The sequence below is a fragment of the Episyrphus balteatus genome, chromosome 3 (assembly GCF_945859705.1).
Source record: "Episyrphus balteatus chromosome 3, idEpiBalt1.1, whole genome shotgun sequence".
Taxonomy (NCBI): Eukaryota; Metazoa; Arthropoda; class Insecta; order Diptera; family Syrphidae; genus Episyrphus; species Episyrphus balteatus.
This window is the reverse complement of record NC_079136.1, coordinates 91421623-91446226: the sequence shown is the minus strand read 5'-3', so window position 1 is coordinate 91446226 and position 24604 is coordinate 91421623. Positions and strand designations below refer to the sequence as shown.

Genomic DNA, 24604 nt, shown 5'->3' with positions numbered 1-24604 from the left:
TTTATTTTATTTTATTTTATTTTATTTTATTTTATTTTATTTTAATGTCTCCTTTTCAAAGGATATCTCCAATTTAAATTTTTCGAGAAATTGCAATTTTCTCAAATACGGCTAACGATTTTGCTTTGAAAAAAAACATGCTATGCTGCAAATAAGGCCGCACTTTTGAAATAAGAAGAGTATTTTTTGAACCGTTATTAAAGGTACCTACTCCATACTACTCCATACTCCACATACGACACAACCGATTTTAATGAAAATTTTGATATTAAAATAAAAAAAAAAAATTTAAAAAAAAAATATTTTTGGATTTAAAAAAAAATTATTTTTCCATTGAACCAAAACATTGATTTACTGTCGCCGTTTTTTCTTAAACGTTTTCCAACGGAAAAAGTATTGATGTTTTTTTGCCGACGAATTGATTCTTTTTTCGTCTTTTAATACGAATCTACACATATTTTTACACTGATTTTAACACGCACTACTAATTTGACAGTTTTTCAAATTTCAAACGAAATTATTATTTAAGGATAATTAAGATAATGGGAGAGAATTCGTTGTTTTTATTAACACAAAATAAATAATTTTACCTACAGTGGAAAAAAAAAAGATATTTTTCTTGTTTTTTAAAATATTATTGTCTTATTTTTTGGAAAATTGAATTTAGGTTTGGTCGTTTGGATTTAAAATTTTGTCCGCATACAGCGCCCCATAATTTGTTTTCATTTTGAAAACATATATATATTATTAAAATTTTTTGGCAGATGGTCTGCCCGACAAAAATGTTTTTTGAATAAATGGGTGAGAGAAATTTTCGTTCCTTAGGGGCCCCCGGAGAATGGGGGCCCTAAGCACGGGCCCCGTGTGCCCTTATGGTAAAAACGGCATTGTTCAGATTCCGAATTCATTTTTACTTTTTGAACCTATTGCAGCTCGAGTTTTCATCATAAATTCTTATTTTAATTTCTTTCATCAAATGTTTAGCTTTTTATTTCGATTTCATTTTCTATGACAATTTAAAGGTCCGCACCGATTTGCAGCTTAGTGCAAATTCTGTTTAGGACAAACGTCTATTTTCTCTTCTAAAACTCCACTGCAAATTTCTGATAAAAACTACTGTGGAGTCTGAAAAAAATTTTAATATTGAAAAACATAATCGACATCGAAAAACTTCAAAGTATTAAGAAAATAAATTAAAAAAAATTTTTTTTTTTCAAAACTATTGAACTATAAAAGAAGATTCTGGGCTCGACAAAAACTAGCTTTAAGGTACATAGTTATTTATACATCGTTTTCATCAATAACAATAATCTTCCAGTGCCAATATCCTAGAAAATTGTTAAAAAAATTGAGTATCTCTATTTTTAGATTTAATTTGATTTTTACTACAACATTTACTACAACATTTGAAAAAAGTCAGTATCAGTACGTTTAGTTTGGAACAAAACAGCAGCTAACAAGCCAAAAATAGCAGTCAATAAAGAACAGATAATGGGATATTGGTAGTTTCTATACTCACTTCTTCTGGACTCAAAAGTAAGTGGAACAAATTTTCTTTGAACTGTTTAAAATTGCCTCAGTGCCATATTGTTTTAAAAAAATAACGTTCCGGTGTCCGTCCAGCCTTCTAGCACCAATCTTTTTTGCAATTCTTTAGAAAATACAACAGTTTTTAAGGCTTTTGAAATTTGTTTAATAGTTACGAATCTTTTTAAAGGTCTCAACTTACTTATTTTGGAAGAAAAAACATGAAATTTAATCAAAATATATCCTTATACATACATACCTTCATCGAAAAGCCTGGACAACCAAATATTGATTTTTTGTATTTTAATAATGTCTACTACTGTTTTTAAGCTTCTTTTAAAGACATTTTCACATCGATGTATTATTATTAGCTGAACAATAATTTCGTGGTGTAAAGGGCGCGAAAGATGAAGGGTAGTAGCAGTATGCAGAGTATGAGTAAAAAAGTGATTTCCCTGTAAGCCTAAACCTTATAATAAAGCTAATCTGCCTATACCTACATACCATGCTATTCAAATGAAGTTCATATACCAATACTTATCTTCCTATTACATTATATACTAGATATTGACTTCAATAAAGAGGTCTATAATATGTATCGATTGTATGCAAGTATTTTGTATGTAAGTTAAAATATAGATACTAGGTACTATAGAAGTCACACGCTCAAATGGTTAATCTACAAAGTGAAAACCAAATTACTTCTACCTGATGTGCTGATGTGAATGTAATCATTTTGAATCCATTAGCCGATGTTTCTGTTGTTGTTGTTGGTTTTATCATCATCATAGACATACATAAATGTACATAACATAACCAGGTCTGTAGAAGTATCAGCAGCAACAGAATCAACCACCGTTATCGTTAAAATGCAAACTCGTTGACTGGCAACGGCACAATCAACGGTTTATAGATGCTTTTAATAGCAAAATATCAAACTCATCCTGTACTATTTAAGGATGCGAAAAGCAAAAGCAAAGGCAAGGCCAATATCTTAACACAGACAAATACATATGAAGGTTTTTACATTTACTCCATCATATATATACTGACAGTGGTGTGGAAATGTATTTTGCATCGAAATATCTGGGTTTTTCTGGAATGCCAATATCAGCAATTGCCTACTGATGTATGTACATAGTAGCAGTTAGCAGCCTTTAAGTTTGTAGATGAAAGAGATTGAACTGTAAAGGCCGCAATAGAGCTGAAGGGCCCACCAACAGAAATGTAGAGGGTAATCCCCAACAGAGCTGTAGAGTCTTTGTCAGAACTGTGATTTTAATAAAGCTGGAGGGGGTCACAATAGAGCTGAAGGGTCTCAAAAAGTCATGAAGGGGCCTCAAATAGAAATGAAGAGGTCCCAATATGGTTGAAGGGAATCCTAACAGAGACGTAGGTGCCCAGAACACAACTGTAGGGGGGTCCCAATAGAGCAAAAACTGGTTCCAAATAGAGCTGAAGGGGCCAAATAGAACTTTACGAACCACCCAAAGGCGCAATCAACAAGTCAGGGGTCCCAAAAAAACCGTTTTTAGGTCTCCGTCAGAGTTACATATATGGAGCTATGTAGCAGTAGAGAGTCTCCACAGGCAGCAGGAGGGGTCCCAAATTGAGCTGAGAGTGAGAGGCTCCGACAAAGATGTAGGGAACATCAACAGAGCTGAAAAAGTCCAAAAGAGTTAAAGGAATGCCCAACAGAGTCTTTGGGATCCATAACAGAGCTGTAGGTAGGGGGGCTTTCAAAGACCTCTAAAAATATTTTTGGGCCACATGAAGACCTATTCTATGATTAAACTTTTTGTTTAAAAAAAAGCTTTTAAAAATTTGGCTTTCAAAGACCTCTAAAAATATTTTTGGGCCACATGAAGACCTATTCTATGATTAAACTTTTTGTTTAAAAAAAAGCTTTTAAAAATTTTTCACTCGCCCAGTAGCTCCCCGGACTAATGCGGCCCAGTCCGCCCCAGAATTTATCACTGAGATTGCAGTTAACAGACTTAGCAAAACAGACACTGAGTAATATTTTAAATACATACATGTTATTGGGCCGGTTCAGAAACGTTAGGGACTAGATATTTAGGTAATTTCTCGATCTCTGATTGGTCAGCTGTCAAAAAAAATCCTTCCAATTTAGGTAATTTTATTGGAAAGCTGACTAGAAAGTTATTCAAGAAAATTTTCACTAAAAGCTTAGGAAAGTTTTTTTTGTCAACATGACAGCAGATTGTTTTTAATTAAAGAATTAAGTTAGCAGAATTACATTTATTTGTGTGAAGAACAACTAAAAAGTGCATTATCGGTTATAATTAATTATATTTATTCATTACAGTTAAGTGAAATTTGGTGTCTTACCCATGCGACCAGTAAAATTCTTAAATAAATTTCGAAATTTGACAATAGCATCGCATCCAAACTAATTTAGTCAATTTACTCAAATTTCCGTTCAGAAAATGACGTTGCCTAAATATCTAGTCCCTAATATTTCCTGAACGTGCCCATTTATAGACAATTAATTAAATTGATTTAAATTACTCGTGAAAACCAGTGTTGCCAGAGCCGGCTATTTATCGCCAAACAGGCTCCTCGAACTTGTAACTTTAATTTTCGATTTATCGGATTTTGGCTCTTTTAATTTTGAACTTGGCGATTTAAGGCTCCTTAAAAATCAAAGCATTTTACAGCAAAAATCCACTAAAAATGTGAACAACCAATTTGCACACATTTTTCATTTGATTTTCATTTAAAATTTAATTTTACTCCAGTAAATGAGCATGAAAACCAGAATATATCAAAAAAATTTGAAAATAAAAAAAAAAAAACAATTTTAAATCTCATGCCACAAAAATTTTTAGCATTTTTTTGGACCATTTCTGAAAGCGGCTATTTTTGGCTCCAAGATTTTTCAAAATCGGCTCCTTGCCTCGAAAATATTCTGGCAACACTCGTGAAAACCCGAAATGGTTGTAAAAAAAGAAATTTTCTGTTTGGATTATGTCATTATTAACAAGTAATAGAACACATTTTATTCATTTATAGCAACATAGGAACGAAATTTGTGGGAAAGAAACATGTACCGTACATGTACACAGCACTGTAGATTTTCTGTTAATGCGCTGCTAAAATTGGGTGGCTCTGACAAGTCGATAATCAGGATTCGAAAATTGTAAATCTCTATTTATGTACGTAGATATACATATATACGTATACGAGTATATGATACATCGCATAGAGTTCATGGTTTATGACTTTTGTGAGAAAATATTGATACAAGAGACGGTTGGAAAAGATAAATCGATAATTTAGGTCAGTAGATCAAAGAGCGGAATTGCCGCTTCCACACAGTTGTTGTTGTATGGTTTTTGCTTATGAGCCCATCACATTTAAAATTATGTATAACAAAGGATAATTCTGTATTGGAAAGCTTTTCATTAAGAGAGTGTCGAAAAAAATCTTTTTTTTTTCGTGGTTTATAATAGATTATATTATTTAAGAAAAAAAAAGCAATTTTCATTTCATCATTTTAGTTGACGTTTGAAAAATGTTTAGTAAATATTAATGGAATGCGTTTAAACGTTTCGTATTTCTATGTGTGTGTGTGTTTTTTTTTGTTGGGAAAAGGGCAGTTCTTTTGGAAAATTAACTCTTTTGATGTGGTATAAACACAAATCTAAAGGAAATTTATTCTTCTTTATTTGGAATAGATTATAAAAATGGAATTTAAAAAAAAATTATGAAGTAATACTTTTTTTAACGCGTTATACACGAGTCAGTATTGACAAATAAATTCGATTCCATATTTCGAGCTTTCAGATTTTGAATGTGGTGTTTTGAATTGATCAGTAAATTTGTTGATAGCTAATTGTACATCCTCATAAGTAAATCGCAGTATTTCATATCGGGTATTAAATTGGACGAACTTGCTTCTGGTCTTAAGATGATGAATGGCTTTTCTAAAATCATAACCTTTGAATGCATTAAGCTTTTTTTTTATTTGAAAGACACTTCCAGGGGTAATAAAACAATGAATTTCAAGAAAATTGTTTCACAGGTTGTTTCAGAATTATTGACTGGAGAAAGGTTTTCTAGAAAAATGAATTAGCAGAAAAAAACAAATTAAGTAAGACTTTACAAATTTTCCTTCGTTTTGTAAATTTTGTTAAAAACAAAAACTATAACCACCTAAAATGTTCATAGACTGCAGTGTGTCACGTAGACGACTGTTCCTTGGGCGATGGTTAAGATTTACCATCTAAATTTGCCAGTTCTAGCAACAATAGAATTTTGGTTATTTCGTTATAATAATTCCTAAGGATCAAAACGATCCGTGATCGCAGTTTTTATATTCCTTGAAAGAACCGAACCTAACCATACCAAAATGGCGGAATTCCGCACTAATTGGGCTTATCTGAGAAGATGCTCTAGACTCCGCCATTTTTTACTCACCGTTGAAACAAGTGCACCAGTCCTTTTCAAGAGTAGCAACCATAAATAACGAATAACTAAATAGTGAGATGTCTTTCGCTAATAGTGGTCCTTAAAACGCGGCAATGGTATTTATGAAATCTTATTTGTTTAAACTTTAATTAGAAGGTATACAACATGTAAAACCTGGCACTTCTAAATTTCAAATTTCTACTCATAAGAAGTCTGCCACCTCCAAATGAGTGCAGTTTAGCCAACTCCAATGAGGAGTTTAGCCTTTTTGATTTTAAAGTTCAAGAGAATTGATACACGTATGTACTATGTATGTTTGTATGGTGCATATTTTTACTAACTGGCTTTAAAACTGCACCTAATGTTGGGATGGGAAGAAAGGGTTTTTTAATTCGAAAATAATTTAAAAAAAAAACATTTAGTTCCAACAAAAATTATTCTAGGAAAAGTATAACAATAAATTCAAAAATAAAGCCCATCAAAAGGAAAACCAATTTGTTTTTAACACATTGTTGTTTTTGGTGCAATTATAATACACATTTACACATAAATTATGTTTGAAAAATTAAAGAAAATTAAGTGTTTTCAATTTATAGCTAATTGCATGTAAAAAATAAATTAGCTAGCAACAACTCTCTTTTATTTAATTACCTAACAATATAATTGTTTTCATATACATATATATGTATATTCATATACACATATATTTCCAATCAATTCATTATACATTAACGTACACAATTAATTTCATTTTGACGTGCTCAACATTGCATAAAAATATTGATGATATTATTAAAATATTTTCATTACTTTACTCTCATTTTTTATTAATTTGAAAATAATAAACACACACATTTTTTGTGTGTTGTGTTTTTGTTTTTTTTTTTTTTTTTGTATAATATACTGACACACATTTTTTTCTTTTAATAATTATCATTCTAAAAATAATGTTAACATGGTTCGCTTAGTAGTTTACTTTGCCTTTAACTTTATTTATATATTCTTTTTTTTTTTAATAATTATAATTCTTTTCCATAAAAACTTCATTCTGTTGATATTTTTTTTTGTCTAAAAAAATATATATTATACTTTCATTTTGTTTTTCATATTATAAAAAAAAAAAATTAAAAAAAAAATCAATCTGATTTCTTTCTTAAATAAATATATTCATATTTTGTTTTTTTAAATAAAAATCAATCAACGTGTTTTATATTCTATGCTTAACTTTATGTTTTAATAATTTAATATAACAACTATTTGTTTTATGTTTTCTCTTTTTTTTGTAGTATGAGTGAACTATGAATTTTGTATTGAGTTAGATTTATTTTTTTTTTTCTTTGTTTTACTTTATATTTTTCCACTTAATGATGGAAACAATATTGTCAAGCACGATTTTTTAAAAGAGCTTTTTAATGATTTATTTTAAAAACATTCTCAGTTATATTCTTTCAATGATTTCAATTTTATTTTATCAGAAGTTATTTCTTTTTTTTTTTTTCTTGGAATGAAAACAAAACATGGTTGTGAGTTTTTATTTTTTGTAAATAAAATAATTTTATTTTAATGTGAGTGAATTTTTAAATTTATATAATAAAAGTTGATAAAAGCGCAATGTGTTCTTTTGTTTTTCAAGCTAAAAAGTAAAACAAAAAAATAAGAAAGAAAGTTTGGAGGTTAATATTAAATTAGAGAAAATATAAATGAATGCTTACAACAGTAGAATAACGATTTAATTTTAATCAAAATTTAAATATAACGATACATAAAGTAAAGTATATGAAATTGATTCTAATGAATCTAAAATGATGTACTTTATACCTTAAAAATTTGTTTTGACGAAAACTAAAACATTTGGGACAAATCAAGGAGTTTGAAAATTTGAGCTCCATAAATATAAATTTTCATCCGTTATCATATAACTAGAACACTTTTTCTATTCAAAAATTTAAATTAAGGTGGACACGACTTGTTATTGTACTTGTACTTTAAGATGATATCTGTGGTTTTTGGTATAAACATGATAACTGCCAATGCCCACTTAAAAGACAACGATTTCCACTTTAAATAAATGCAATCCGTTTAAATTCTGTTAAATTTAAGGTGAACTTAATTTCATTTTAATACGAATTTAGATCTTAAAAAAAAATGCCAAAAAATAAAATAAGACTTCAGCTTTAGTTGCAGTTTATCACACTTATTTCCAACATTGAGATAGGCTGATCGTAAAGAACTCACTCACAAGTGACCCAACAGTTGTCTGTGTCCACATAAAAATAATATGGCTTTCTATTTAAATTAAGTGGATTTCTTTTAAATTTGCACATTCAAGATATTAAGAAGATTTGTCCGATTAATTTAAGACTGAAGTCATCTTATCTTGGCAAAAAAACATGCAACATGCAAACGCTTAATTTAACACAAAATTCGCTTATTTTTATGTGGTCTTTTTTCTCCATGTATCCGACACCATCATTAGCTGTGTTTTTTGGCATTGCTATCCGTATCCGCAGTTGGCGTTTACATGCATTATAAAAACGACTCGTAGCTGTCGGTAGGAATAGAAGCTAAGCCAAGCTTCAAACTTTAAGTTTACGTTTTCCTTTTTCTTGTTGCGTGAATATAAGTTTTTGTTCAGTGTTTATGTTGGGAAATCCTACTGCGAACCGTGGTACCTAACCCGAATAGATCAACTTGCAGCGACACAAATCCTGCAAGTAATATGATTGATAGCCCGAATTTAACCACTCTTACAACGGTACGAGTACGAAAGAACATTGGTCCCAAGAAATTATTTACGCACTCTAGTACCGAAGCGAAGCATAACACTTTTCGCTATCATAGGATTTGAAGCGAACTGTTTCCCAAGAAGTTAACCGAGAAAGTTAACAAATGGAATGTGGGCGAGTATTGGAACCCAGGAGGATTAAGCGTTTTTCTTTTTTAGTCTTGAGCAGAGCACAGAGCGGGGCCTGAGCGAATATAGCTCACTCTGAATTGCGCACAACTTGAGCGCCCCGAACAGTTTAAGAAAAACAATTGAGCACTGATCTGTCATTATATAATTTTTTTAAAAAAACCGTCAAAATTGTCAACTTTGTTTATAAAATTGGTTTCTTTCAAGATTTTTTCCGTCTTAAAATTTTTTTTTTTGATCCCATTCTACAAAAAATTACTGAAGTTACCCGCGCTCGCTCGATCTGCTATAATTTTGGCCCTCATGACTCTCTAAGCTAAAAAAGTAACACAGTTCTTTTTTTTTGACAGCTCAGGCGTTGCAGGTCTTACTAGCATGTTTAAACTTTGTCCGATTTTCTTCAGTAGGGCGGTTGGCTTCAAAACATGAGAGGCTTACTTCTTTGAGTCTCGTGGACGATGCAGTAGAAATGATTAACTCATGGTTACGACCTTTGACATTAATGAAGTAATATCTGGTTGAAGAGAAATAATTATTCCGCAGCTTGCTAGTACCACCAATTTTAAACCAAATTCATCCATCTGTTGAAGTCTTTTGTTTCATACAAAGAAAGACACACAAAAGTTTATTTTTTAATGGCTTGTAGTTTAAAATTGGTTTTGGTTTTCAAATATGATAAAAAACTTTTTCAAATACAACAACTGTAAAAAAGTTTTGACGTATTCATCAAATACGGAATGCCTGAAAAAAAAAACGATGTATTCTATTCGAATTGGTTTTTAAAAACTTTATATGGTGGAACAAGGCCGTTTGTTCAGTAAATTGTTTTGCAATCAAATGAAAAGTGTAGCCAACATTTTTAACAAAAATTTTAGAAAAGCTCATATTTGAAAACTTTGTCCATAGATCTGTTTTAAGGGAACATTCATATTACTAAATGAAATCGTAGTGGTGCAATTTCATTGTTGTAACAGCAGTTAAACTATTTCAATTTCATATCCTGATTCATATTAAAAAAAAAAAAATACATCAAATGAAATAAGTTTCTGTGAGCTATATTAGGGAAGTAGGTTTTTTTATTTATTCATACTACAAACGGAAATGTAACTCAAAAACTCTAATTCTTACACCTAAATGCGATAAATTTATGTCTGTGGGAGAGTATGGCTTTGAGTAAGAAATGTTGGTTTTTCATTTCTTGAACTCATAAAAATATTGGAAAGAGATGGATAGGATGGAAATATCTTATACGAACGAAATACAATTACATGTGCATTTATATACACAAAAACGATTCCTTTGCAAACAAACAATTTATTAACTTTTATAAATTTTAATTTTGCAATCATTCCTAGGACACTTCGAGTTGAACGACACGAGTGTACAAAACTCCACTTTAAAATCGGGTCCATATATTATTTAAGAATATAAGATATTATCCGTTAGGCTTTCGTTCCTTTATTTTTTGGCTGATACCGGGTCTTCATAATGCGGAGATATGGATTTTTAGATGTATGGGATTTGTATTTTGTCTTTTAGTTTTGAATTATGTATTTTAAATATAATTTGAAGTTGGTATTTTCTTGACTGAAATTGTCTATCGTTGGAATCATTTCCTTAGAACTTTTCTTCCACATACAATTGTATAGGTCAATTTTATCCGTCAATACTGTAGTTAAGGCCAAAATAAAAACAATACAAAAAAACCACTTTATTATTATTCGATTGCAAAAAAAAAAGAAAATAACAAAAAACGAAACAAAAAATTAAAATATTTAAAATTCATCTAAAAAACTCATTACAGTTTGTTCTCATATTATTATTTACCTTGTAATATTTACCTATTTTATCTAATTATATTTTTTTGTTTATCAAAATCACAGCTAAAAATCTTTTTTTTTAAAGTAACAAATTTTAAATAAAAACTTTTTATACTAAAAACATGTCAAAGCAATTTATTTCTTTTTTTTTTTTATATAAGAGCGTTGCATAAAAATTAAATAACAAGAAATATTTGTTCATGTATTTACATATACATAATTAAGTTTTCATAAACGTTGTGGTTTTAATTCTCTTGTGAACTATGTATGTAGGTATTATTATTTTTTTTTAATTCAACTCTTTTCTCTGCTTAATTCTATTAATTTAAAATAATCTTTACATATTAATTTTAATTCCTTATGTATCATATTTCAATTATAATTTAAATTTATATTTTAAAACAATATTCGAATTGCTTTTGTGTTGCATATTTTTAAATAATCACAGTCCAAAAATATATATTTATTCATGTATTTTTTTTTTTTTTTTTTTAATTTATATTTTATTAAGAAATTATTTTTAATTTCTTTAATGTGTGTTGTATGTCTTTTTTTGTACACGAATTTTGAATAAAATATTTGAAATTTTTTTTCCATATTTTGTTTGAAATAACAAAAAGTGCAACAAATTCATCACGAGTTATGTGTTTGTGATGGATTTTGTGCTAAAAATTCTAGCGGAGGATGGATCGATTCTAATTTATAATATTAATGTGATGTAAGATTTTGTTTTTATTTAAATTTTTGTTTTTTAATAAATTCTGATTTTACTAAAAATGTTTCTATTTCTTTTGGTTTTAAAAATTATGTTGAATTTATTAATCGTACTTCGTTTCTTAGCGGTACAAAAGTTTGTTTTTTTTTTTCTAATTTTTTAAATTACTTAATTTTTTTTTAATGATTTATTAGCGATTTTTTGTCTATATTATGATTCTACTAGTATGTGTGTATTTCTTAGCTGGATTTCCATCGATGGAATTGAACAGTTTTTGGAGAGTTTTATTTTTTTTTTTTGTTTTATCTTTCTAATTTAATTGTTACTTTATTTTTATTTTGCATACTTTTCAGCTTGAAATGCCAATACAGTGATCCAAATTTAAAGCGGTAGCTAAGTTATGATGGCTGTTTTTTTTTTTTTGGTTTAATGGATGTCTAGTAGGTTTTCTTCTTTCTTACACGATATACTTTTTTGTTTGTTTCATTTACAACTATTAGTGGATACAATTTTAATATTAACTATTAATTGTTTTTTTTTTTTTTTTGTTTTTCTTTCTATTATTTATTTAATTTAATTTTATATTTTGTTTGATTGACACTATGATGGAAGAACAAATAGATTATCCTTAAGCTCAGATTGGTTTTGCTTATGCTAGAAATCACTACTAGTCGATGGATTACCTAAATTGCTCTCCACCGTGTCGTCCTTATGTCAGAGAGGCGGTTTATAAACTTCAATAGCTGGCGTTAACATATCCACACGCGTTGATATCGATGTATCACTAAAAATAAAAAAAAATAAAGAAGAAACTGTTATATGCAATTTGAAAAGATTTTTTGATATATATTTGTATTTCGGTAAAACAAACATTTTAAATAAAAAAAATTGATACTTTACTTTTAATCAAATTAAGGCTTACTTGAAACAAGAAAACATATATTCACCAAATTTTATAAAAACCCAAGTATTTTTGTTAAAGATAAGAATTTAAAAACAAAACAATTACACGGAGAAAAATAAGGTGATGCCTATCTAAGATCCCACCACCTTAAAACAATACGATATCCGTTTAAAATAAGTTAATTGTGGATTCCATATGAAATCTGTTACATCTAAGGTGAACTTCATTTCATTTAAATGTGAGTTTTCATCTTAGAAAAACGACAAAAAATAAAGGAGATGGCACATTTTTGGGCCCAGTGTGTTCACTTACGAAATGGGTATCAAATGAAAGGTGACGGTAAGCACATTACGTGGGTAAAATATTTTCAAATTCGTTAGTGGGGTTTTGGAGGTATTTGAGTTTGAAGTTTCGGATTTCAAAATCAAGATTTCAGCTATTTTTGCGATCAATTAATCGTAGAATGCGTAGAAAGGACTTTTTAGATTGGAAATTAGTTAATCTTTCTTTTTCTAGTACATCATTTTTCTCTAGGAGTTATACTTTCAGAGTAACAGAACCGCAAAGCGGTCGCCCCACAAGACCAAACAATACGCAATCTGAGATTTGTACTTGGGATAAACCCCTCTTCAATACTGCATTCAAACTTAGCTCAAGTCATAGCTTTTTCCAGATTTTTCCCCATTGACTGAACTATAGTTTCTATTCTTATTATTTAATAGGCATATTTCAGCGCGTTTTTGTGTATTTTGCTTATTATAAGGTTTTTGTATGTTTTATAGAACTATTTTATATATAGAATTAAAGGTAACACATTAAGCTATCGAAAAATTACAAAAAAAAAGTGCATGTCACCACTGAATATTTTGATATTTCGATGTGCCAAATGCCTCGCTTAAAAAAATCACCTTTTGAGAAGTAAATACCTAATATGTTTTATTTTTTTTTAACAAAGAAAAAAACTTTTGATACAGATTTATAGACAAGAGAAATACCTTTTATTTTATACCAATATTATTTCTGTACACCCATTATTACGCATTCTACGATTAATTGTTCGAAAAATTAGCTGAAATCTTGATTGTGAAATCCGAAACTTCAAACTCAAATATCTCCAAAACCCCACTAACGAATTTGAAAATATTTTACCCACGTAATGTGCTTACCGTCACCTTTTATTTGATACCAATTTCGTTAGTGAACACACTGGGCCCAAGCTCCATAGAAAAATGTGCCATCTCCTTTTAATATTGATTTAAAAAATTTCACACTTCAGCTTTAGTTGCAGTTTATCATACGATAACACGATGGTAAGGCATTAGTCTACTGACCCAACCGTCTGTCGCAGGTGTGAATTTTTTTTAATTTTTGCATTCAAGAAATGCATAATTTTTAATTCAAGACGGAGGTCATCTAAAAAAGCTAAAAACCATGCATTGTGGATTCCATATGAACTCTGTTACATCTAAGGTGAACTTTATTTCATTTAAATGTGAGTTTTCATCTTAAAAAAACGATAAAAAATAAAATTTTAACTTTGATTTAAAAAATTTCACACTTCAGCTTTAGTTGCAGTTTATCATACGATAACACGATGGTAAGGCATTAGTCTACTGACCCAACCGTCTGTCGCAGGTGTGAATTTTTTTTAATTTGTGCATTCAAGAAATGCATAATTTTTAATTCAAGACGGAGGTCTTTTAAAAAAGCTAAAAACCATGCAGAAATCCGCTTAATTTAACGTGGAATCCGCTTGTTTTTAGGCGATCTTTTTTCTTTGTGTATTTTTTGACATTTTTACTTGGGATATAGATATAGGGTAAGTTTAAGATTCGCAAACAAAATCGAACTTGAGATAACAAAAATTTATGACATAACGATGATGGAGAATGCCAAAAAAGTGTTTTTGGTGATTCTCTTGAGGGGAAGTTGATTTTTTTTTTTTTTTTGGATAAGGTTGTTTTTCTCAAAAACTGAGTGTAACGCTTTTGATTTAAAAAAATACATGTAAAGTTTGCCACATTAAAAAGTCAAAATTATGAAATTAAAACATATTTTTTGAATCGTTATTAAATTAACGGCATCTGCCAAAGAACCTTTTTCTTGGTATTTGACTTTCTTCTAAGTGACACGATGCACTAGGAGGATTCAAATAAAAATTATTGTATTAAAAGTTTTAAGTAGGTAATTGAAATGAAAAATTTTCTTAAAATATCATTTTTGGATTTAAAAAAAAACTCAATTTTTGAAAACGGACCAATGAATTTTATTAAAACTTTATTTTTACTGTGTCGATTAATATTACCTTTTTAATTGCATACCAAATTTTTTTGGAAATTAAAAAAAAAATAAAAGGCACGACTGGGTCGCAGGAACTTGCTCTTAGAGTTAAAGTTGCTTAAATTTTTAAGACGTTTTATATAGAAATTTGGAAAAAAAAATAAAATTCGTTTTTTTTTTTTAAATAAAATAAAATCTGAAATCAAATTGCCATCCAAAACAAGTATGCAGTTTTGATTGATATATTAAGATGCATTTTTAGAAAAAAATTTTCAAAATCGTTAGAGCCGTGTTTTAAAAAACTAATTTTTTATAAATAATTTTTTGGAAAAAAAGTTTTAAAATAAAATTGGTATGCCATTTTGTAGAAATCACTAATCAGCATCTAAAAACAAAATTTCAAAAAATTCAATGTCCCGTTTTCGAAAATTTGATTTTCAAAAAAAAAACATTTCAAAATTTTTTTAAAAATCCAAAAATTATTTTTTTTGAAAATTTTATTTTTGGTTTATATTTAAATTATATAAATGCTTCTTCACAAAAAGTTTCGTTGAAATCGAATAAGCGGTTTCGGAGATAATCGGATTTGAAAAAAATGGTTCTATGGCAGGTACCGTTAATAATGATTTTCAAACAAAATTTTTTTCGATAAAAGATAGACCTTAGCTTAAAACTAACATTTGAATTTTTTAAACAAAATCGTTGGAGCCGTTTTCGAGATATTTTAATTTTACTAAAATCGGTATATGACAAGTACCGTTATTTTTGGTCCAAAAAAAATTAATTCCAAAGACCCTCTGGAGAGTTGCCAAATAACGCTACATACCAAGTTTGACATCAATCGGTCTATCCGTTTGGGCTGTAGCTTCGTTTACAGACAGACAGACTGACAGACAGACAGACAAACAGACGGACTTCCGGGACCCACTTTTTTGGCATTCTCTACCATCGTAATGTCATCGTAAATGTTATCTCAACTTTTTTTTTTGTACGAATGCATAACTTGATATACAGGGTGTCCCAAAAGTTAACGTCGAAACGAAAACGGTAGATAGGGTAGGTGGTGACAGTTATCAGAAAAATAATAAAAGAAATAGCAGCCATATATTTTGGGAGTTATGGGCATTTGAAAAAAAGTCGAAAAAATGGTCACCCTGTGACGGTTTTTCATGTGCCGTGACTACAAATCTTAATTTTTCTCATATTTTTCTTTTGTTACGGAACCTTGAATAACCCTGCTATCAAATGCATTCAAAAATTTTAACTAAGCTGCATCAGTTTTAAAGAAAATATTACTTTTTTACACAACTTAGTACTAAAAAATGAGCCGTAGTGTAAAAAAAATGCACTACGATGTTTCGGCAAGTTGCCTTAAAAGTTGTTGTGTTCAATTCTCTTTTCAAAATGGTATAACATTGTTGGGAATATTTCATAAATAGCCGAGATAAATTTTTTTTTCCTAAGAAATCCGACTTTTTTATGAGGTAAATTTTCCATATTATTCAAATTTGTACCCTTTCAGAACCTTTCAGAATACAAAAACTTAAATAATATGGAAAAATTTCCTAAAAAATTTCTTAAGAAAAAAATTTTATCTCGGTTATATGAAATATTCCCAACAATGTTATACCATTTTGAAAAGAGAATTGAACACACCAACTTTTAAGGCAACTTGCCAAAACATCGTAGTGCATTTTGTCCCAAGGGACCGTTTGTCCCAAGGGAGTGTACGCCCCTGCTTATTGGATGTATGTATTTGCTTCAAACTTGGTACAGATCATTTTTGAATACATATCTCCTTTTAAACAAATACCTCCTTCTCCTATGTATATAACGTCTTCGAGATATTTCTATTTTCTCAAAAACTTCCCTAACGATTTCTGTTGAATTAAGTACCCAAATGGACTTTTTTTTTTCCAAAAGTCGAAAAACGTTGTCATTTGTTGTTACGATTGACATGTATACATATTTTGAAGTTAATCTAGTACATTTCGTTAAATCTGAACACATTGCATGCGAAAAATTTTGCCCCACAAAAAATGCGAAATAGAGAAAAAAAAAAAATACTAAATTTGAAAAATGTTCAACTGTTATATAATGTAGTTTTAAATTTGTCGGGCTCCTCGTTTATTAGATACATTTTTGATTTTTCCCAAGTCCATGTAACAAAAAACGTAACCCTATTAGTATTTTTGTTTTTTATTTGGGATGAGGCAAGGTGGTGGTAATACTACATTTCAATAACAATAGATGTAACTATTTTCTACATTTTAGTTATTTTTTTTTTCTCATTCCAAATCAGTGGCAACATAGTCGACAATCAAGTTGTGCATTGATTTATTTCATCATCAATTACAATGTCTAGATTTCCGCAATAAAAATTTATCCAGGAAAACCGTTTAATTTTTTTTTTTTTGCTTTCTGATGGTATTTCATCATTGTTCATTGGATAATTGCATTTATATGCCGATCGAAAAGCCACTGCCAGACCATGATGCTATATGATATTTGGTGAATTACATTCCTGGGTGGCCATTTTAAACTCAGGGACAGTTTTTGTTACGACCACATGATTAAGCGAATTGATGTTCGATTAATATGTACGGGTTGGAAATATGTAGTTACTCTACGCTGCGGCTGTCAGGCTCTGATGTCCTTTATGAATTGAATAAAATACTATATAAGCTAGTTGAATAGAGTGGTGATTACAAATTTACCAAAAGGCAAAGGGTTAGGATGACAGTGTTCGAACTGAGTAAACATTATGACGCGACGTGATGAAAAATATTCAATGTCATTTAGGTTTTTGTATATCTGTACATATATTATATTCAGGTTGAATTACCAGGAGATACTAGATACCTTTTACCATCGAAAACTTTATTTAGGATTACGTAATTATTATCATAGTAGTTTTTTAGTTCAGATTTTAAATTCCTGAAGTTAAATTACATCAAAAAAAGATTTAAATTCAGTTGACCATCACTGCAAAAGTTTAAACAAAAATGATTTCCAATTAATTTATGTATGAACTGACGAAATAAATAAAAGTTATTTTTGAGCTGAAACAAAATAAAAAAGTAGCAAAAGTTTTTTTTAGTAGCGTTGGCAGTTGGCATCCCCAATTAATTTATTTTCAAATGCCCAAGTTTAGCCCAGGATAGCCCAAGATTTTTTTTTATTAGCCCACCCTTAGTTCTAAAATTATAATTTTTTTCACTTCAAATTTTTTTTTATTCAGTGTAAACATTTTTGGATTTTCACTTTTATTTTCGCTATTCTGCGGTTAGTTTAAAAATTATAAAGGAATTAGTTTTTATTCACCACAAAAAAAGTACACATACACCACAGTGACCTTTTAAATTTATAATTTAGAAAAATTAAATCCACTCAAATGTTATTTATTTGATTGGATGTGTAAAAATCATTGATTTGTTTGGTTTGAAATATAAAAGTACCCAGAAAGGCTACATGTAAAATCTATCCAAACATTTTTCAAAAATTTTTTTTTTTTTTTTTTTTTTTTTTTTTTTTTGACGGGAGGAAATCTTCAAAAGACACTTGGCAGTATTCGACACCAAGTAGTGTGGGACTCTTAACCACTAAAACCACCTCTTTATCAGGACCAATCTTGAGAGATCGACATCAGATTTTTCTTTCTTAACTTTGTAAAATCACTTTGGGGGAAGTTTAAACTTTTAATACTTTTCCATGTTTTTTTAGACCATAAGCTCATGAGGCTTGGTTCTTCTTAATCTCCGAACATGGTTTCTTGTATTCAAGACGGACACCATTTCAGAATTGGTATGACTTTGCAGTCTCTGATTATGCGATACAGCGTATTTATTAAAAACTTCTGTAACCGTTTCTATTTGTAGGTCACGATGTAGATCGCTATTTCTTATGTACCAAGGTGCATTAACTATTCCACGAAGGACTTTGTTTTGGAATTTTTGGATGATTTCGGTATTTGTTTTCTTTGTACAGCCCCATAATTGGATACCATAGGTCCAAACAGGCTTTAGTACTTGATTATACAGCATTATTTTGTTTTGGGTTGATAAATCAGAGTTGTTACCAAGTAACCAGTACATTTTTCTATATTTCAAGTTTAGTTCTTCTCTTTTCTTTTTGATGTGCTCTTTCCACTTTAGCTTTGCATTCAAAGTCATTCCAAGGTATTTGGCCGTATTGGCGTAAGGTACAGCTTGATTATTAATGAATATTGGAATATTGTTTATCTTTTTATTTGTAAAGTTTATATGTGAAGATTTTGTTTCATTGAGTTTGATACGCCATTTTTCGGTCCAATCTCTGACTGTGTCGACGGCATATTGCAGGACCTAGGACACTTCCTTGTGGTACACCGGCTTCTATTTTCTTCAATTTCTAATATTCTTGATCGTACCTTACTCTAAACAATCGGTCTGAGATGTACGATTTTAATATTTCATAGTACTGTCTGGGAAGATCCCTTTGCAGTTTGTACTCAAGTCCCTCATGCCAAACCTTGTCAAAGGCTTGAGCAACATCTAAGAAAATAGCTGAACATACTCGTTTTTCTTCTAATGCTTTTTCTATTACATCCGTTATTCTATGAACTTGGTCTATCGTGGAATGTTTATTTCTAAAGCCAAACTGATGATTTGGGATTAACCTTCTTTCTTCTATAATTTTGCTAAGTCTCTTCAGAAGCAGTTTTTCAAAAACTTTTGCCATAATTGGTATAAGCGATATTGGTCTGTAAGACGTCACTTCTGTATGTGGCTTACCTTGCTTGGGTATGACAATAACTTCAGCAATTTTCCAATGGTGTGGGACATACCGTTGCTTAAGGCATGCATTTATTATATATTGGAGTTTTATGAAGGCTTTCAAAGGCATTTCTTTCATAACCTGAGCAGTAATTAGATCGTAACCTGGTGATTTTTTATTTGATAGTTGATGTAAACACATACTTTTTATTTCTTTTAATCTTACAATTGGTATTTCACTTTCATCTATCTTATCAACTAACTGTAAGCTATTTTCAGCCGCGTTTGTTGGGTATGGCTTAAAAACATTCGCAAGATGCTCCGCGAAAAGGTTAGCTTTTTCTTTTGGGTTACCGATCCATTTCCCATCTTGAGATTTAAAGGGAGAGTTTAGTAACTGCGGTCTTTTGAGGCGCTTGGCTGCTTTCCATAGCGAAAAATCGGTTGAAGCATCAGTCTTTAAATTCTTTAGGAATGTACTGAGTGAATCATTTTTGAATTTATAAATTTGTTTTTTAAGATTGTTGCTTATACGGTTAAACGTTGTTTTATCATCTGGAAATCTAGTATTTTGCCATTTTCTTCGAGCTCTTCTTTTCTCTATTATCAACTCTCTTATCTCTAAAGGATATTTTATTTCATTTTGTCTTCTATTAGAAAATGTTGGAGTACTTTCTTCAGCGGCCTGTTGCACATCAGCAATAAATTGTTCCACTTCATGGTCAATTTGCTCGATTGTATCCATGGGAGATCTTAAATTTATAAAACTTAAAAGCCTTTCTCTAAAATCACTCCAGTTTGTTTTCTTATTAACAAGCTTTGGATTACTTTTTTCTATTACTTCCGATTCACTTAGTGTTAGAATCACTGGAGTATGATCTGATGACAAGTCATAATTACCTTCGACACTAATGTGATTTCGTTTGATTCCTTTAGCTACGAAAAAGTCAATAAGATCTGGTATTTTGTTAGTATCGGAAGGCCAGTAAGTAGGCGACCTGGAGGAATAGAATTCGCAATTGTATTTACGGCCTGCTTGGAAAAGTCTTTTGCCTTTTGTTGATATAAGTCTTGAACCCCAATGGGTGTGTTTCGCATTGAAGTCTCCACCAACAAGAAAGTTATGCCCAAGAAGATTTAATAGATCTGTATAGTCATCTTCTGTCGGGGAGCGCCTTGGTGGGCAGTATATAGCTGCTATCTTAAACTCTTTCTTTTTCATACCAATACTAACAGTTGTTACTTGCATATTTTCATTAGTAAGCTTGGTTTCTTCATAATGTTTTAAGCTTTCTTTTATAAGAATCGCCGATCCACCTCTTGCCTTGTCAGCTGGATGTGGAGCGTGGTAACATGAATAGTTTTCTATTACATTATCTAGACTTTGCCCATTGGAGAAGTGAGTTTCGGACACCAGGCAAATATCTATATGTTCTAGATCTAAAAAGATTTTTAATTCGGATAAGTGTTGTAAAAGACCGTTTGCATTCCATGTAGCGATTTTAAGTGTTCTGTCCATCATTGTTTTTTAATAGCGACTTTTTCGCTTAACTGTTTGATATTCAAAGCCTGTTTATCAATTCTTTGAAGAATGAGGTGTAGCATTTCTTTTATGGAAGTCTCTTCATTCTTCCGCACATTTTTTAGAATCTGAGAATAGGCTTTATTTTCATCGCTTTTACTTTGAACAGCTTTTTTAAAGCGGTTCATTCTTAGTATTGTTTTCAGCAGTTAAAACGGTATTTACTGTGTTTCTGGGTTTGTCTCTAGCAGATGTATTTTTGCTTCTGAACTCTTGGAATTTTTTGGCAACTGGGCAGCCTCTATAGCTTGCCGGGTGATTACCCTGGCAGTTCACACATTTTGCTTTCTGATCTTTGCTCATCGGACAATTTTTAGTTGCATGTTTTCCTTCGCACTTTACACAAGCAAACTCGCGGTTGCAGTATTTTTGGGTATGACCAAAAGCTTGGCAACGTTTGCACTGCGGAACAACTTTAGATTTTCGGAGTGGTTCAATTTTAACAGCTATGCCCAAGATTGATCTTACTTTATAAATCTCCTCGACACTTTGTTTACTATCAAAAGTTAGCATGAATAAAGGTAGTAACCTCTTACTTATCGTCGATTCTCCAGAGGAGTTTTTTATTGTCTCATTCTTAAATAGATTGACTGCATCTAGGGCTTGGAAGCCTTTTTTCAAAAATAACAACAAATATAAAATGGTGTGAAGTGATTACTTTTTCAGTTCACGAATAGAACTTTTTAGATTTTTCTGAACTACCCTTGGTAATTCCAACAAATTAAAACACTTTCTTTCTTTCTTTAGCACACCCTTGGTTCAAAAGTTGTAACAAAAAAACTTTTTTTTTTCAAATTACCAACCTCCTAAAAATCAAAATTTAATTTTTTTTTAATTATAAAAATTGTCCTTTTAACAGTTTTTCTCAATTAATCATGCCCAACAAATTACATCAACTCGTGCTTCTCAAATGGCTTTCAGTAATTTACCTTTAAAGAACAATTCCATGGTAACTCACGTAACATTAGTTAACAGGCATATTTAACAGGTATATTTTCCTTATTATAAGGTTTTTGTATGATTTATAGAACTGTTTTATATATAGAATTAAAGGTAACACATTAAGCTTTGTAATAATTGCAAACAAAGTACATGTCACCACTGAATATTTTGATACAATTTTTTTTTACATAGAAAAAGATTTTTGATACAAACTTATAGAAAAGAGAAATACCTTTCATTTGATACGAATATTATTTTTGTACATCCATTATTACGCATTCTACGATTTATTGAAAATCTTGATTTTGAAATCCGAAACTTCAAACTTAAATATCTCCAAAACCCCACTAACGAATTTGAAAATATTTTACCCACATAATGTGCTTATTGTCACCTTTCATTTGATACAAACTTCATTAGTGCACACAATGGGCCCAAAAATTTGCCATCTCCTTAAATTTCGTTCAAGATTTCGTTAACGAAATTTTGTATTTAAAATTTCGTTTCGCTTCAGCTGCGTACTAGGCTTAAGGGAGCGTGGTATGATAACACTGGTTTACAAGGGTTTTGTTGCCGAAACAAAAATATACTTTTCTGAAGGTTTTCGGTGTGCTGAACTCGAATCCGAACTCAGAAACTTCTACTCAGCTCCCGGTTTTGAGATATTACCGTTTTTTTTGAGTTCTTCGGAACTTATTCTTTTTTATAAGGAAAATTGTTTGAGTATATCTAGAAGAACTGTTTTCCATCTTTCGATAACTGTTTAAATCTTTTTAATATCTTTTGTATTGCCCGAGATATCTTAAAATGAAGGAAGCGGGTTTTTCTTCATAATATATCATAAAGGAGATAATGGCTTTTAAAATTTATAAAAATACCACACAACTAAGGATATCTCGGGCAGTAAAAAAGATATCGGAATGATTTAAACAGAATTAAAAAGGTGGAAATAGTTCTTATAAAAACCGTTACTAAATATGCTCAAACAATTTTCCTTATATAAAAGAATAAGGTCCAAAGTACTGCATTTTCTAACAGTAATATTTCAAAAACGGGAGCTGATTAATTTTTTTTTGACTTCGGATTCGAGTTCAGCATACCGAAAACCTTCAGAAAAGTATATTTTTGTTTCGGCAAAAAAAAAAAGTTTAATTTTGTTAACCAGTGTAATGAATGTACTAAATACAATTATTATTATTTAAATTCTACTGCACAACCTCAACAAAAACAAAACTGAAAAAGCAAGGCAAGTTCTTCTATTTGTTGAAGTGTATTCTTATTTTGACGAATATGCTGAAAATATCCATTCACTCGCCAACTTGAGTGATTAAAGACTTCTCAACAAAAGGCGACTTACATACATAAAAACTCTTTTTTGAAGTTATACTTCTTATGGGAGGGTGAGTATGAAAATTTACTTTTTGACAAGACTGTCAAAAGGATTATGACGCTATCACCCTGGGTAGCAGGGCTGTCGTTTCACCTTTAGAGTAGGCAGTACTTTAGTATTTAAAAATGCAGTACGCCGCAGTACGGCAAACATAAAACACACAACACGTTGCAAGTTACATGTTTCATGTGGCAAGTTGTATGTGGCAAGTTGCATGTGGCAAGTTGTATGTGGCAAGTTGCGTGTGGCAAGTTGTATGTGGCAAGTTGCATGTGGCAAGTTGTATGTGGCAAGCTGCGTATGGCAAGTTGCATGTGGCAAGCTGCATGTGGCAAGTTGCATGTGGTAATTTCCATGTGGCAAGTTGCCAGGGTTGCAAAAAGCTCACATTTCAGCTCAGCTCAAATTTGAGCTAGCCCCCAACTTCCAATGCCTATATCTCGGAATTTTGAAGAAAATGAAAAAAAAATTTTTTGATGCCAAAAGGTAGCGGGGACTCTAACCTACATTTGGGTACAACTCTCATCCCTGTAGGTCCACGCGTTCTCAAACCGGGAGAACTTAAAAGTAAAAAAAAAAAATAGGCACGATTCTGATAAAATAGGCATGATGTGGCGGTTTAACATGCAAGGCGATTTTTTAAAAATCTGATAATGTGCAAAGCGTAGGCCCATGACACAAGCTATCATTTAGCATCACTCCCAAAAATTGCTCTCAAGAGGTTTAGCTTCCAGGAGCGTTCAAAGATTCGGGGATTTTTCGAAAAAAAATTTTACCCCAACTTTCAAAGGCGATTTTCTCGGAATTTAAAAAAAAATCGAAAAACCGGATTATACCACTATCGGGTAGCTGAGAATATAAGCTTTCATATGGCACCACTCCCCTGTCTCTAGATCAAAGCGTTCCAACGCCTATATCGCGGAATTTTGAAGAAAATGAAAAAATTTTTTTTGATGCCAAAAGGTAGCGGGGACTCTAACCTACATTTGGGTACAACTCTCATCCCTGTAGGTCCACGCGTTCTCAAACCGGGAGAACTTAAAAGTAAAAAAAAAATAGGCACGATTCTGATAAAATAGGCATGATGTGGCGGTTTAACATGGAAGGCGATTTTTTAAAAATCTAATAATGTGCAAGCGTAGGCCCATGACACAAGCTATCATTTGGCATCACTCCTAAAAATTGCTCTCAAGCGGTTTAGCTTCCAGGAGCGTTCAAAGATTCGGGGATTTTTCGAAAAAAAAATATACCCCAACTTTCAAACGCGATTTTCTCGGAATTTTGAAAAAAGTCGAAAAACCGGATTGTACAGGAATTTTTTTTTATGATAAAAAAAGAAATA

At 30.8% G+C, this 24604-nt stretch overlaps 1 protein-coding gene across 1 annotated transcript in view; it reads right to left on the bottom strand.

Moving 5' to 3' along the window:
• Positions 1–11934: 11934 nt before the first annotated feature.
• LOC129917201 (protein tipE) overlaps positions 11935–24604 on the bottom strand; it is a 116322-nt gene continuing 103652 nt past the window's right edge. Inside the window, exon 2 of the mRNA XM_055997597.1 lies at positions 11935–12194. Within this exon, the coding sequence (XP_055853572.1) occupies positions 12125–12194 (70 nt within the window). The 3' untranslated portion in view covers positions 11935–12124. The remainder of the gene's footprint in view (positions 12195–24604) is intronic.